This window comes from Helicoverpa armigera, chromosome 13 (assembly GCF_030705265.1).
Source record: "Helicoverpa armigera isolate CAAS_96S chromosome 13, ASM3070526v1, whole genome shotgun sequence".
NCBI lineage: Eukaryota > Metazoa > Arthropoda > Insecta > Lepidoptera > Noctuidae > Helicoverpa > Helicoverpa armigera.
Genome location: NC_087132.1, coordinates 5,822,857 through 5,838,262, shown reverse-complemented (window position 1 = coordinate 5,838,262; position 15,406 = coordinate 5,822,857). Strand labels below are relative to the sequence as shown.

General features: G+C 38.8%; 1 protein-coding gene across 1 annotated transcript; it reads right to left on the bottom strand.

Annotated features, from left to right (window-relative positions):
- Positions 1–6,812: 6,812 nt before the first annotated feature.
- Positions 6,813–8,932, bottom strand: LOC110371651 (GATA zinc finger domain-containing protein 14). Its single transcript, XM_049840326.2, has 5 exons — positions 8,890–8,932; positions 8,587–8,780; positions 7,373–8,361; positions 7,136–7,266; positions 6,813–7,041 (listed from the first exon to the last, which is right to left on the bottom strand). The coding sequence occupies exons 1-5, from the start codon at positions 8,930–8,932 to the stop codon at positions 6,977–6,979; spliced, it is 1,422 nt and encodes a 473-aa protein (XP_049696283.2). The 3' UTR covers positions 6,813–6,976.
- Positions 8,933–15,406: the final 6,474 nt, after the last annotated feature.

Below are 15,406 nucleotides of genomic sequence, written 5' to 3'. Positions count from 1 at the left end.
CTCAACCCAGTTACCCGGGCAACCTGACACCCCTTGGTAAAACTGTTTGTCAAACTTTCTGGCTTTTGAGTACCCGTAACAACTGCCAAAGATGTTCAAATGACAGCCAGCACAAAAAAACATTCTCGATAAATATGTATGTGTCGCTTATAAAAAAGAGTATACTTTGTGGGGTGTACCTTCTAAATTACTGGATATAAATCGATCAAGAGTATTTGTATGGAATCGAACATAGTTGCTATGTAATTTATAGCCATGGTGAATAATAATTTATACCATACTTACAAACATAATTTTACTTCAATTTTATTTCTTCTGCCAAAACAAAAGAATATAATACTAGTGCCGACTTAAAAAGTGTATAAATTATTAATGACCGCCTAATTATACATTTTCACCATTAAAATAATTAGCTGTACCATAAAAAAGTATAAATACCATAAAAAAGGTGTGAAAATACTTTCAATTCAATAGGCTGCTTATTACGTATTTCTTTACTACGGTATTTTAGTAATGACATGTTATTATATCGTACCCACAGTTACATTCGTTAATAACAACAACACATAAAGATGGCACGAATCGTTACAAACTCCACAATCAGACTGACTACATCGTAAGCGATTTGTGTTTGAGCGAACGTAAATTTTCGATTTCCTTGAATTTCTCACAAGAAACTCCATTTTCAAGCAACGAGTGCTGCTGACTGAGTATCAATTTATATTTCGAGACTATTTTATACATTTCCGCTGCGTTCCCGGATTACTATTCACGTGTTAAGGGCTGAGGTTTTTACCACGTTATTTGCGGTTGCTAGATGCGCGGATTAACCCGAAAAATGTTTGGCTTTTTATGTTTTAATCCGACTAAAAATATCACATGTGACCAGCACAGAATTTGTTGCAGACGACCTTTTACGAGTGACAAATTGGCACGTGGCTTTAAAACTGCAACGCCAAAGTATTTTATAAAATATTTTTAAACTAATAAGTATTATAATACAGCTTCCATGCACACATAAAACACAAGCATTATTTTAAATATACGAATCTACTTCTCTAGGATCTACTCTTTACATAGACAGGTTGACTAAATACTAAAATATTGGATTACTGTGTGCCTAGAGCGATTGCCCAGCGGCAATATCTCACGAACTATCTTTGGATTCAACACCCACACCACAGTCAGTAATATTCAAGTTTATCATAAAAAAGTTTTTCAGTTCTAACCAAAAGTAAGGTCTATAAATCCCTTTGATGTATCCCTTTCAAATATCCAATGTAGACAACAATAAAAAATGTGTCAAACATTTTCTGAATTTTAATAATTCTACGCCTACAAAGTAGGAACCCGATCTCAAAGAGTCGTCGGTGCTTGATAACAACAATAATTTTTTTACTAAAATACAAAATATAATATTAATTAATGGGCACTTGTACAGTATTACTTTCTATTTTTTTCTTATAATTATAAAAATATATTTTCCTCAAGCGTATCCAAGGCAGCCCCTTAACATTTTTCCCGCAAGTAGGCAGGAGTATAGCTAGCTACTACGTTATTGTAGCCATGACAGCGGCCGTCTGCTGAAGTAATGGGTTGGTCCGGTTCGTTAGCCCGCGCCTGTCCCCCTACTCTGATTTAGCCAACACCGGCCAGCCGAATGTCTAACCCCATTCTCCCTCCGATAAAATAAAAAAATGAACTCGTTAATTGGAACATTACGGTTCCGAATACACCGACCGCTAAAATTTCGTCCATTTGTGGTCAAATTAAATCATATTACATCATACGTTTCAATGTAAAATTATTATGCTTCATGTTCCCGTTTTATGAATATTGACTACGGACTGGTAGCGAATACAGTTTTATCCGTAGTAAATATAAGCAGTTAAACTTTCTGTTCAAATAAAATACTTTATCGAAACAGGAAATATACGAAATGCGAATTCAGATGCGAATCGGAAAATACAAATCGTGTAATCGGCTACACTATCGTAGACGTTTGTAGCGCACGTAGCGTAGCGTCTATTAGCGTAGTTGCTACGGCGTAGAATGTAGCTGTTGCGAACTCCCGATCTATAGGATAAAGCGACATTCTCTAAACGGCTTTATATTGACTTTATAGTTAAAGTATATAATTATTGAATGCCAATAGGTACTATCTCCATAAATAACAGTTATTTATTTTATTAAAAAAACAAACGTAAAAATCGTATACTTTTCTCAATTCAAATTTGAATTTGGCAAAATAATCTTTAAAAAATTTAGACGCAATGTTTCATAAAGGCTGTTAAAAGTATCCAACACTATCATAAAAGCACAATATAAATTATATGAACGACTACATACACTATATTACAGTACCCCATCCACAGCTATGGGTATCATCATCTAGCGTAAGCCCGTGCTCATGACCCAATGTATTATGCACTTTGATATGAATATCTGAAGAAGCTGCTATCATAAAAAATGCACTGTATCTCAGATTAATATTCCTACACCCGTAATTTGGACTTAAAAACAAAGACTAAAAATATCAACGAAACAAATCCAACACAAATTAAAATGAAAACATAAAGAGAATAGCTCGTTGTATAATATCTTAAATGAAGACACTTTCCCCCTAGGAAATCGGCATCGCTGCAACGCGAGCGCCCAGTTAAAAATACACCGTATGACTACAATTTTAGTAGGAAAGAAGACAAGTCGAAAATAGACAATTTGCTATCGTTAAAATTCCCTTTACGGCGGCCGGGGGAATTTGAAAGGGCTCCTTAAAGCCCGGATTTACTACGGAAAATTATATCTAAGTCTGTTGGAATCCGTCCACACGCGCGATGCCGTTTTAATTGTGTTTACCGAGACTTAGTTAGCAAACATTGAGCTACTTAATTCAGGGATATAGGGGAAAGGAAGTCTTTTATTGCTTCGCGCTAACAAATTGACAATGTACGTATTAGAGAATGGATATTAGCAGCTTCGGGTGTGCCATTTTTATTGTATTCTGAGAAAAGTTTCGGTAGAAAAGACTACAGTAACGACAGCTGTATACTCTTTGCACTGAGATTTGGAAAACATTTCATGCCCGTTCAAAATAATATCTCTGTCCTTAGGGATCTACGATAGCAGTGAATTAATTTCATATTTTTTTTAGTATCTAAGTAAAGTCTACGTATAAAAAAACATTAAGTAGTAAGTCTACTAATATAGAATTTTCCTAGCACTAAGTTATATTTAGACCTCATTATTTTCGGCCATCGTCCTTTTTGGTTACTTGGAATTTAATTTACGTTGAAGATGACAAAACTGGGAATCATATTAAATACGTCGAAGTTGAAATTACAATTTTTGTTCGTGGTTACTGTTTGATAGATATATTCGACAATCCCTATATTCAAAGACCGCTATTAAAACGGACAATTGCTTTAATCGAGATTATCTATGTGATCTCCGACTAATAATGGGCATATGCGGAACGATGGCCCAGGGGGCTACTGCTACGTTACAGATTAGTAACACCCTCGGGACTCGGATCCGAAGATATTTATACCCTATGACAAACTGAGAACTATTTGCATACATTACGTATGTGCAGAATAATGTTGTAGAAGTTCTGAACAAAAGGTTTCCTTATGTCACGTATGCTGTCTTGTAAGTTTGTTCAATGTTTTTATTCCATAAAAAAATAAGCCATATACGTAATTAAAATACAGTAGGTAACTATTGAAAAGAGTCAAAAGAGCCTTTGGTTTTAGCAATATTCAAAACATGAAGTTCAATTAAAGTCACATCTGAGCCCCATAAGAAAAATGGTTGAGATAAAGTTATAACGACTACTTACATATTACATTTTCATAACATGAGTAAGTGTAACATGTATACAAGTAAACCAAATTGTATATGACTTAAGTAAAACATCAAGGCGAAGATGCCACGATTAATAATTCAAAGCGCTGGAGTAAACCGTACGCATCCTCTTTAAATCCTGTATGGCGGCAACCACGGTATTAGGCCTCAATACTACCACTTCAATCTCCATAATATAGTCCGAAAACACCGCAATTCAAGTGGCGAACTAATGCGAGGACATTATAAATAGGTAGAAATAAATATTTATTATAAACTATTCTACCGATATCCGATGTTGTTGCATTTCTTGCCTGGTAACATCTAAAATAACATTTGAAGTTTGCGGCGTTAGTTCACCTCTCTCCACATTAATTGAGCCATGCCGAGTATAGCGTATTGTAAATCATATTCCAAGCACGAATCTCTTGCAGCAGTCAGAGTGCACCGTATATCCCGTAATCTAATAAACGGCCTGCCCCATACTCGCCGCATGACAATATAAACGCACTCTGACGACGAGATTCACTCAAGGGTGCTTTTACACAATTTCCTTGGCATACCCTTTTCGCTCGGCACTCCACCTTTTTGCCCCCTTAACACCTCTCTTCACCTTTTTATAATCAAAGGGAACCAAGTGTCTCCATTTATTGAACTCGTCTTTACATAAGTTGTGTTAGTATTTTATTGTCACGCTACCGTTAGATATTTCATGATGATAAAGTTGGAATGAATATAGCAATTGTTTCGACTTGTCAAACCTCATTTCTTCTTGAAAAAAAAATTATAGTACCTCCTATTCATTTATATCAAGCCTGTCTATAATATCAGTTAAACAGAAGGCTGTTCTTGATTTCCAAACGGATCAATGAATACTTATTATAATTATAACATAGCAACGAGTTCTAATTTCTATTCAGCATCATATATAAGTTAACCCATAAAATGATGGCACACAACATACCCACTCATCGCGTGACTCAAATTGATGCGACACACAAAAATATGAAAACAAAATGGGGTTCCGGAAAATAATTTGAATCAAATAGTTAACATATTAGTATCTGTTATCGGTCACGAAGTTAGCTCGTTACGAGATCGTGACGTCATTGAAGTAAACGAGTCACATGTAACCGATAAGCTTAACGACAGTTCCGATTTACTACAAGTGAGCGGAGGTTCGACAATGTTTGGGATCGTGCCTCTGACTGACGGTTTCGTATGCAAGATTTGTAGCTAGCTGACTTGTTTTACTTTTACAAGGGAATCATAATGAGCTTCTATCGACAATGCGTATTTACTCTATACGCAGCAAATACTAACTTCTTTATTCACCAAACCATGGATATTTTTAATCTTTTACGTTTCCGTTCAGCTTCCGTCCATTCGTGTTTTTTTATAACATGTTCAGTATGTATGTACTTAAGTATTGTATTGTAGATGGATAGCATACCAGACAACACACGTAGAGTACCGTTCATTTCCAGAAATGGCCGTAGAAACTCACAGAAGCAGACGGATTTCATTACGGTAAAACCGATAACTCCGTTTTGCAATCATAGATTCGTGATATGAATGACGTTCGTATAAATTCAACCCAATCCATTCCATAGGGGTACTGTTTCAATAGATATATGATTGTCTTTTATAACGAACATATTCTTATGAAAGTCTAGAAATTTTGTTGAAATTAATGTCAATTTAAGTAACGTTACGATTCAAGTGTTTTGTTTTTTTTTTTTATCACGTGGAGCATTGTCCTATATTACTAGTAACCAGTTACTTACTCAATAAATTTTTTTCTTAATAAATATGTAACTTATAATGGTTTCATAACACCAAGAATCAGCAATGAAAAATGCCATGCGTAGGGACCGAGCGTGTAATCACGTAACTTTCTCAAACTTTCGGTATGGCGTCCCTTACCCCATATTATTCGGCATCTGTGTATAATATTTGTATACGTACGCCATACATAAAACATGTTCCGGACATATTGACAATGTTAACAACTGTTGCCGTTGCAAATTCAAAACGCAGTGTGAGTATCCGCAAACACTACCGTCCCCCTAAAAGTTATATATCGAAATAGTATTTATTTACATTGAGTCAATACCGGGGCGACCACCCTCGTCAATTACTCTCAGTTCTTGGGATATACAGTAATATTAACAAAAACTTTGGAATAATTCAAATTCCACCCCAGTGGGCTTGACCGGGGCTTTGACTGTCCAGAAAACAAAGCCTAAGTAGTTTATTAGTATTCGAGTCGACTCTTAAACATTTTCAAGTAAGTAAATTGTGTATTATTGGCAATTTCTTATATCACCATCGCGAACAAGGTTTTATAGTATAAGATATCCTTATCCCAAATTAAAACAAGAGGTTCCTTTCTACTATATAGACGTAAGAATTGACGTGAACAGTGTAGGGTTAAGGGTAGTGTCAGGTAGTGTTATTTCAAGTTCACCTGTAGCCAACGTTTCGGAGAACATTCTAATCTAGCTACCCTTGACGCGTCAGGCCATGAATAGACATCAACACGCATCGACACCCGTTCGAGCCTGAATGAAGGAGCATATTAAACAATCAGTTTCAGTTACCTCAGGAACGTCTATGTCAAAATCAGGACGTCTAAAGTCATATCAATCGAGCGTTTAGAATGTAGCCTTACCTTACTGTTGTGTTATAGGAAAGACGTCGTTAAAAGTGTATTCTGTGTTAGATTTAATGGAATCCATACTGAGCCTCGACTACTTTGAAGTGCAGTTTAGAAAAGCTAATATGACACTGTTAACGCGATACTCTTATTTCATAAAAAAAGATAACTAAAATATTTTAAACACACATAGGTAGTTAAGATCGCCAGCATACCTAATTTGTCTCTCTCGTTAAGCTCTGACCTAAAATTTCCATGAAGTATTACAAAATATAATGTTAGTAACGCTGTTTCCAGGAAAACCTCGCTAAAGTAAAAATGGAACAAGTGGAAAAACTATTTATTACGTGACCGAGATCTGAATACAGCTCTAAAAAACTTTGATGCTCCAGTTTTTTTAATATTTCCATAGTTGAACGTAATATTATAACATCGTCGCATGTCATTATTTTTGTGTTTTTATTTTCGTAATTATTGCTCCAGAGTGTTGCTCAAACCATCGCTAGGACAGCGGCCCCTCTGATACAGGGATACAGCTGAAATATAAAACAACAAACAATTAATTATCGCATGTAAACTAAAATGTTTTTGCTAAAATTTTAAGTTGTGTAATTTTAAGACTTCACTCACCTACACCACACTTTTTTGCACAATCAAACCTTCCAGGATTCATGTAAGTTACGTTATCACTCCCACAAATAGGATCATACTCTGAGGTGGACGGGCAGTCTTGAACACATTGTTTCTGAGTTGCAGCTGTACTGGAATCACAAATATTCAAATAAGGTCTCCAATGGGTACTCATCAAAATGTGTGATAATGAGTAAAACCATAATTAATATAAAATTAATGGTCATATCAATTTACCTATTATCAAGCACAGCTTGCCCCGGCGATGTGGTAGGTGGTACTATCACCGGTTTTCCCAAAATCGCTGCTGTGTCATTATTGGTTGGGTTATTTCCTTGACCGTTGGATATTTGTGGTCGGTTTTGAGGTGTATTGTTCACATTTCCTGGAAACCCAGAACCTCCTGAATTGGGATACTGAGCCATTCCTGGATTGGCGTTCGTTCCTCCTATGCTATTCGAAGGGAACTGTGTGTTACTATTAAAATTAGGATTTCCGTTCCCTGCTGCAATGGGATACTGCATTGTTCCAGGATTTGGGTTAAAACCCCCCGGATTGTTCGTTGGATATTGTACGTTGTGATTTACATTATTATTTGGCGGAAAAGATTGGAAATTGTTGTTAGGTCTGAAGTTTTGATTTGCAGGTGGGTAATATTGGTTAGGTTGATACCCGTAGGCACCGTTTGGTAACTGTTCATTGGTATTAGGTAAATTACCTAAGTCGTCTGGCCTAAAATTGTTGTTCGCTTGACCTGGTCTATAATTTTGACTGTTGGGGTTGCCTTGGAAATTTTCTTGAGAAGGATATTGATTGTCTTGCGGATATTGGTACGAATTTCCAGACCCTGGTCGGTTAAAGTTTCCATCAGGGTTTGAAGGCATTCCTCCATTTTGATAAGGTCTCCTTATGTCGTCCGGATACATCATTGACCCTTCGTCTGGTCTGTTTGAGTATGATGGCCGTTGATAATTTGGGTATCGGTCACTACTGTCTCCTTGATATGGAAAACTGTTTTGATTTGGATATCCTCCTTGGGTTGGTCTGTTCTGATTAGGATACTGCTGATAATTTGACCCAGGATTCATATCACCCTGATACGGATAGTCAGGTTGATTTTGATACCCTTGTTGACCTGGGTAACCTTGATTCGGTCTATTTTGATAATTTCCTTGATTTGGATTATAATCAAAACCAGACTGTTGAGGACGCTGCCTATTGTTATTCTGCAAGAAAAAATAAAGTATAGGGCAAATCTAAAGAATCCTATTAAAATAATATTTCAATGACTAAAATATTTTTCAAAGAACGCTATAACCAAAAGAAATGAAATTCTAATTTATGACTACTGAAAATGAAATTAATTTAACTTAAGAGTAATCTTAGCAAATCTGCGAACAAAACCTAGAGCCAAAGTAATTCATTAAATACTTTTAATAAATAAACTTTACCTGATTTCCGAAAGGGAAAAAGGAATTCGTTGGATAATTTCTTGTCGGATTTCCGAATCTTCCCGAGCCAAAGTTAGGGAATCCCATGCCGCCGAGATCGGAAAACCTCGGCTGTAGCGAAGTTGGAGAGTTCCCTTGATTATTACTTGTATTGGGAACTTGCTGTGCCCCAAGTAGTTTGATTTCCACAAATACTAAAAGAAATAAATACGTCAATTTTGATCACCATCAAATTAGTAAAGAAGAAAAAAAACAGCTCCTCATAGCCGGTTTACACAATGAGAACTCAAAGTTTAAACTCACATAACACTATATAACATAGTAAATTTTTAATTTTATCAATCATGTTTCAGATATCATTTAATACTAAGACTATTCGTTTGTCTCTTTTCACTTGCCTCCCAAAGAATAGACTGACTACCAAATTACACAGTAACTGTGTTAACGGTTAACTGATACAATAGTTAATTTGTTAGTCAACTTGTTTTATAATGGGCATCGAAATCAGTGTCCAATCATTACATTACGATACGTAAAATCCGCACATTAGGTAAGTACCAAAATATTTCGTGGGTAAGTAATTATCGCCATATATGGTACCTACCTACCTAATAGGTTATTAATGCGAATTCGTTTCTTTCATCGAAGGAGAAAATCTATAGGTACTAATATTATAAAGAGGAAAACTTTTGTTTGTTTGGTTGTACCTAATGAATAAACTCAAAAACTACGTTACCGATTTTATATATTCTTTCACCATTGGAAAGCTATATTATCTGCGAGTAACATAGGATATATTTTATTCCGGTGCGGGCAGTAGCCCCCACGGGACGAGGGTGAAACCGCGGGAAAACGGCTAGTATTCAATAAAGTAAGTTAAGTAAATACCTATCACGTTGATAGAGATAGGTTTTAGTGGTCATTATTGAGCACTCTCAATAATGACCACTACCTCACTAGGTATTCAGTAGGTCTAGGTATTCAGGTCAATATACCTCACTAGGTATTCAGTTTTTACAAGAATAGCTAACACCAATATTTAGCTAGTATCTATTGTGACGAAATTCACGGTTTTTATTATGTAATTAAATAAGGTACTTCCTATTATCATGGTTTTGGATCAATGGCTATTTAACAAAAGTATTTAATCAAAAATATAATTATAAGTTTATTTCATTAACTTACCAAGGCTCTATCTAGATTTCCAACAAAATTTAACAATTAAGTACCTACCTTCTGCTTCTAAGTATCTCTCTAACTTAATAAAATGTAGGAACATTATAAAGAGCAATTTATCAAGAAAGTTCAAAGACACCTATTTATTTTCAAAATAGTTAACTGTCTTATATTGTGTGCCATAACTTTTGTGGATCTCCAGTTTTAATTAGGGTTGTTTTATACCTACCTTAATTAGATATAAATAACACATGATTGTACTGGCTAGGTACCTATCCTATCCAGGTTTCCTGATCAGAAACAATTTATTTGCTCCGTGCAACACGCAACAGTCAATTAGTCAGCCACTGTTATTCAAATTAGGCTGAAAATCAGCCTAGTTTGTACAGGTTTTCTTCTTTATATACTTTTTTACAATAAACTATAGCTATGAAACAAATATTGTATATGTATCTAAACTATATTCATATGTTATTAAAGTAAACAACAACATCTATACATATAATAAATCTGTAGAAAAGTAATTTTTGTACATTGAAGAAATTGGCAAAAAAAATAGCCAGCATGTTAAAGGATAACTAACAGAACCCATTTCCATCATTTTTGTCATTTTTGTCTGTTTGTCTGTTTGTCTGTTTATCTGTTTATCTGTTTGTTCGTTCGGGATTCACGTAAAATCTGCAAATTCAATGCAGACAATGCTTATATACAAAAATTCTACGTAACTTGGGGTATTACTTAGTTTTTGTTTCATCGAAATCGATTCACTCTATCAAAAGATATGATTAATTTTGTGAATTCAAGATGTAAAATATTACGACACGCAATCTGTTTGTCAAAACTGTACATTTGAATGTTGTACTTATATTAGTTGATCGGCCTATTATTAACCTTTACACAGAAAATCACACCTTCATAAGTAACTTCGAAAGAAAAAAAATGAAAATTGTGTTTAGCCAAGGTTAAAGTAGCTCCATCTGTGGTAATCTGTGTTAAATAAAATACATAAAATTTGTCAAAGGAGCGAGGTGGTAAATGACAATAAATTACCATACATTCTTTATAGAGGATTATTATTTCAACAGATGGAGTTGTGTATTTTCCGTAATTCACCATATTTTAACACGTAGTGTAATTTTTCGATAGACATTTCAATAGTGTTTGTCAGTTTGCCGTGCCACATCAAAATCCAATTATAATTATTACCTTGATGAAATGAAAATAATAGTTCTCAGCCAAATTTAAAACGGTGCCATCTAAATTATTTTTTGAATATTATGTCAAAAATGATGACTTTAGTTTAACAATTAATTATCATTTAAAGTTACAGATGGAGTTTATATCAGGATTTTTTCATAAAAATAGTTTAGCTTCTCTTCCACTAATGTGGTGGCCTTAGGTGATCTTCACACTGCCCCGCATCACGCTGCATCTTGCGTGTCGACGCACCTACGCGCGTTCCTGCGGGAGTGCAGATCTGCATCATCGTGCGGGTTTTTCACGCACTCACGCGCGTAGGTGCGTTTTGTAAATTCACGCACGGCGGCTTCCATTTTCAAATATACACGTCACGCCCATTCAAAATCACGCGCGTCACTGCGGGATCAGTGTGCCATACCTTGCGTTTCGCCCCGCACCTACGCGCGGGGGTGCGTGTTTCTCCGCATGTATGTGCGTGATCCGCATGAACGCGCGTAGATGCATCTTCAGTGTGTTGGACTATGCGTGTTTTCCATACAAACGGAGATATTTCCATACAACGGAAAAAAACGCATCCACGCACTACGCTGCATCATGCGGGGCAGTGTGATAATCGCCTTAGGTGATCTTCACACTGCCCCGCATCACGCTGCATCTTGCGTGTCGACGCACCTACGCGCGTTCTTGCGGGAGTGCAGATCTGCATCATCGTGCGGGTTTTTCACGCACTCACGCGCGTAGGTGCGTTTTGTAAATTGACGCACAGCGGCTCTCATCGAGTTCCATTTTCAAATATACACGTCACGCCCATTCAAAATCACGCGCGTCACTGCGGGATCAGTGTGCCATACCTTGCGTTTCGCCCCGCACCTACGCGCGGGGGTGCGTGTTTCTCCGCATGTGTCTGCGTGATCCGCATGAACGCGCGTGGATGCATTTTCAGTGTGTTGGACTATGCGTGTTTTCCATACAAACGGAGGTATTTCCATACAACGGAAAAAAACGCATCCACGCACTACGCTGCATCATGCGGGGCAGTGTGATAATCGCCTTAGGTGATCTTCACACTGCCCCGCATCACGCTGCATCTTGCGTGTCGACGCACCTACGCGCGTTCTTGCGGGAGTGCAGATCTGCATCATCGTGCGGGTTTTTCGCGCACTCACGCGCGTAGGTGCGTTTTGTAAATTCACGCACGGTGGCTTCCATTTTCAAATATACACATCACGCGGGATGCGGGATTCAGTGTGCCATACACACATAGTGTGAAGATCACCTTTAGGCGATTATCACACTGCCCCGCATGATGCAGCGTGGTGCGTGGATGCGTTTTTTTCCGTTGTATGGAAATATCTCCGTTTGTATGGAAAACACGCATAGTCCAACACACTGAAAATGCATCCACGCGCGTTCATGCGGATCACGCACATACATGCGGAGAAACACGCACCCCCGCGCGTAGGTGCGGGGCGAGACGCATGGTATGGCACACTGATCCCGCAGTGACGCGCGTGATTTTGAATGGGCGTGACGTGTATATTTGAAAATGGAACTTCGCTGTGCGTGAATTTACAAACGCACCTACGCGCGTGAGTGCGTGAAAAACCCGCACGATGATGCAGATCTGCACTCCCGCAAGAACGCGCGTAGGTGCGTCGACACGCAAGATGCAGCGTGATGCGGGGCAGTGTGAAGATCACCTTAGGCGATTATCACACTGCCCCGCATGATGCAGCGTAGTGCGTGGATGCGTTTTTTTCCGTTGTATGGAAATATCTCCGTTTGTATGGAAAACACGCATAGTCCAACACACTGAAAATGCATCCACGCGCGTTCATGCGGATCACGCACATACATGCGGAGAAAAACGCACCCCCGCGCGTAGGTGCGGGGCAAGACGCAAGGTATGGCACACTGATCCCGCAGTGACGCGCGTGATTTTGAATGGGCCTGACGTGTATATTTGAAAATGGAAGCCGCCGTGCGTGAATCTACAAAACGCACCTACGCGCGTGAGTGCGCGAAAAACCCGCACGATGATGCAGATCTGCACTCCCGCAGGTACGCGCGTAGGTGCGTCGACACGCAAGATGCAGCGTGATGCGGGGCAGTGTGAAGATCACCTCACGCCCATTCAAAATCACGCGCGGCAATGCGGATTCAGTGTGCCATACCTTGCGTCTCGCCCCGCATCTACGCGCGGGGGTGCGTGTTTCTCCGCATGTAAGTGCGTGATCCGCATGAACGCGCGTGGATGCATTTTCAGTGTGTTGGACTATGCGTGTTTTCCATACAAACGGAGATATTTCCATACAACGGAAAAAAACGCATCCACGCACTACGCTGCATCATGCGGGGCAGTGTGATAATCGCCTAAAACAAATTACTTTGAGTGAATAGTATTAAGTAGACCTTCATTATTTTTTCTGATGCAAAATATGTAAACTTAATCCTAGAAGAAAGGAGGATCTGTCTCTCGCAAGTGCTGCTAAGCGTGAGGTAGGTAGGTAATGTAGGATTCTGTAGCTTTAAGAACAAGCCCAGATACAAAGTGCAGATAAGAAATGGGAGCTTTCTCGATTTAATACCATACACACGTAAAATGCTTTATGCGTCTGAAAACGTACAAATTGCGCGTCGCATACCAGAGACATGCTTACTTTCAACTTCTGATCGCAAATACACTGGTCACGATTACGAACAGTCTCAGTAAGACCCGAGCCAAGTCTAAAAAAACACCTTTTATATAAAACTACGTTTGATGTCATTCAATCACAAAGACAGAATTGTTTTCTGTTGCAAATCCTATCCACCTGTATCCTATCCTAATCCAGCATGCATTGCAGGTGTGCATTGCACAAAAACCAATGGTATTCTATTCGAGAAGTCAAAAGAGTCGACCTGCCAACGTCAGCTTCTGCGCTAAGCAAGTGTTCTTAATAGTACCATCAGAATTACATTCATCGTTGAATGAGGTGAATAAATTTTCAGAAACCACAATAACAGTAGGAGCCAAAGCATATGATCGCTTCATAGAGCTTTGATTGGCCCCAGTTGACCAAGTCAGGTCTGATTTGTTCGTTCATCAGATCTTTGAAAGTTTTTCGGTGGACTTTTTTTACTTACTGTCGTCCTGTTTACGTGTGACACAAAATATGGTATATAAACGCAAGAGCAAAATTTTCCTGGTGTGCGGTAGTGACGCCCAGTATACAACACTTCTGTTTCTTTTGATTTGCTGGCTCCGCCAAGAAATGACAAATTGAGAGCGTACATTTTGAAAATCTTGGCAAAACTGCAGGTTTCAAGTACGAACACATGAAGTGGACTCTCACAGATACGTACATTTTGCCTATTCGTGAACTAATGCAAACATTTCGGTGGAGTCCCGGCTTAGGCCTCCCCCACATTAGGCGTGCGCGATCCTCGGGCGTGTGAGTAGCGCGGGCGTCGCGAGCACGCTGCATGAACGTCGCGTTTTGCTGCCCTGCGGCATTTACCTACAGCGAGGTCGCGGCGCGCACGCGCCGCTCTCCTGACGTTTAACTGCTAAGGCGTTTAGCGGGTGGCGGGGATAGCAGGCGAAGGGTAAGAACGCAACTCGAGCGCCGCGTCGCTTGCACTCTTCACACATGCCGCAGGGCAGCAAAACGCGACGTTCATGCAGCGTGCTCGCGACGCCCGCGCTACTCACACGCCCGAGGATCGCTCACGCCTAATGTGGTCAGCCTTACCATAGTGAGTAAGTGCACAGAAAATCCCCGTCATACAAGTGTTTCTCCCCAGTAGTGAAACTATCCTACCCTATGCGCCTGCTGATGATGATGACTCATTTTATCATCCATCCGGCTATTCCCCAACTATGTTGGTGTTGGCTTCCAGTCACCGAATCTGTTTGAATACCAATATTTTGCTTGGAGCGACTACCTATCTACCTATCTTCAATCCAGTCAACTACACAAGCCGATATCCATGGTAAGACTGACAGACTTTCTGGCTTCTGATTAGTCGCAGCAGCTGCAGAAAATGTACAAATGACAGCTTTGTCAGACTCAAAGCATATCATCATCATCATCATCATCAGCCTATCGCAGTCCACTGATGGACATAGGCCTCTCTAAGTGCACGCCACTGAGATCAAAGCATATAGACATAGATTATAACTGTTTCCTGTGAAAATTACTTACGCACTATACGTAATAATTTTCCAAATTGGCTGACTAGATCAAGAGATATTCACAACGTCACAAACTTTACTTCTTTTGTTTAGATAAATGGTCACATCCACAACACAACCTTGATCAATGAATCTATGCGACTGCTAAGTGCTAATCCTAATTATACTGTCACGTGAAAGAATGCACCTACGGGATAAGTAGTATTTTGACTATTCTTTATTGCCCACGCAGACGAAGTTGCGGGCAACAGCTAGTTCGTAAATATA

What these genes read in the sequence shown, in the direction of transcription:
- LOC110371651 (XM_049840326.2), bottom strand. Translation starts at nt 8,932, where the DNA reads ATGATTGATAAAATTAAAAATTTACTATGTTATATAGTGTTAT. An exon ending in ACTATGTTATATAGTGTTAT is followed by an intron (nt 8,781 to 8,889) that starts GTGAGTTTAAAC and finishes TATTTCTTTTAG; the next exon opens with TATTTGTGGAAATCAAACTA. An exon ending in TTTTCCCTTTCGGAAATCAG is followed by an intron (nt 8,362 to 8,586) that starts GTAAAGTTTATT and finishes TTTTTCTTGCAG; the next exon opens with AATAACAATAGGCAGCGTCC.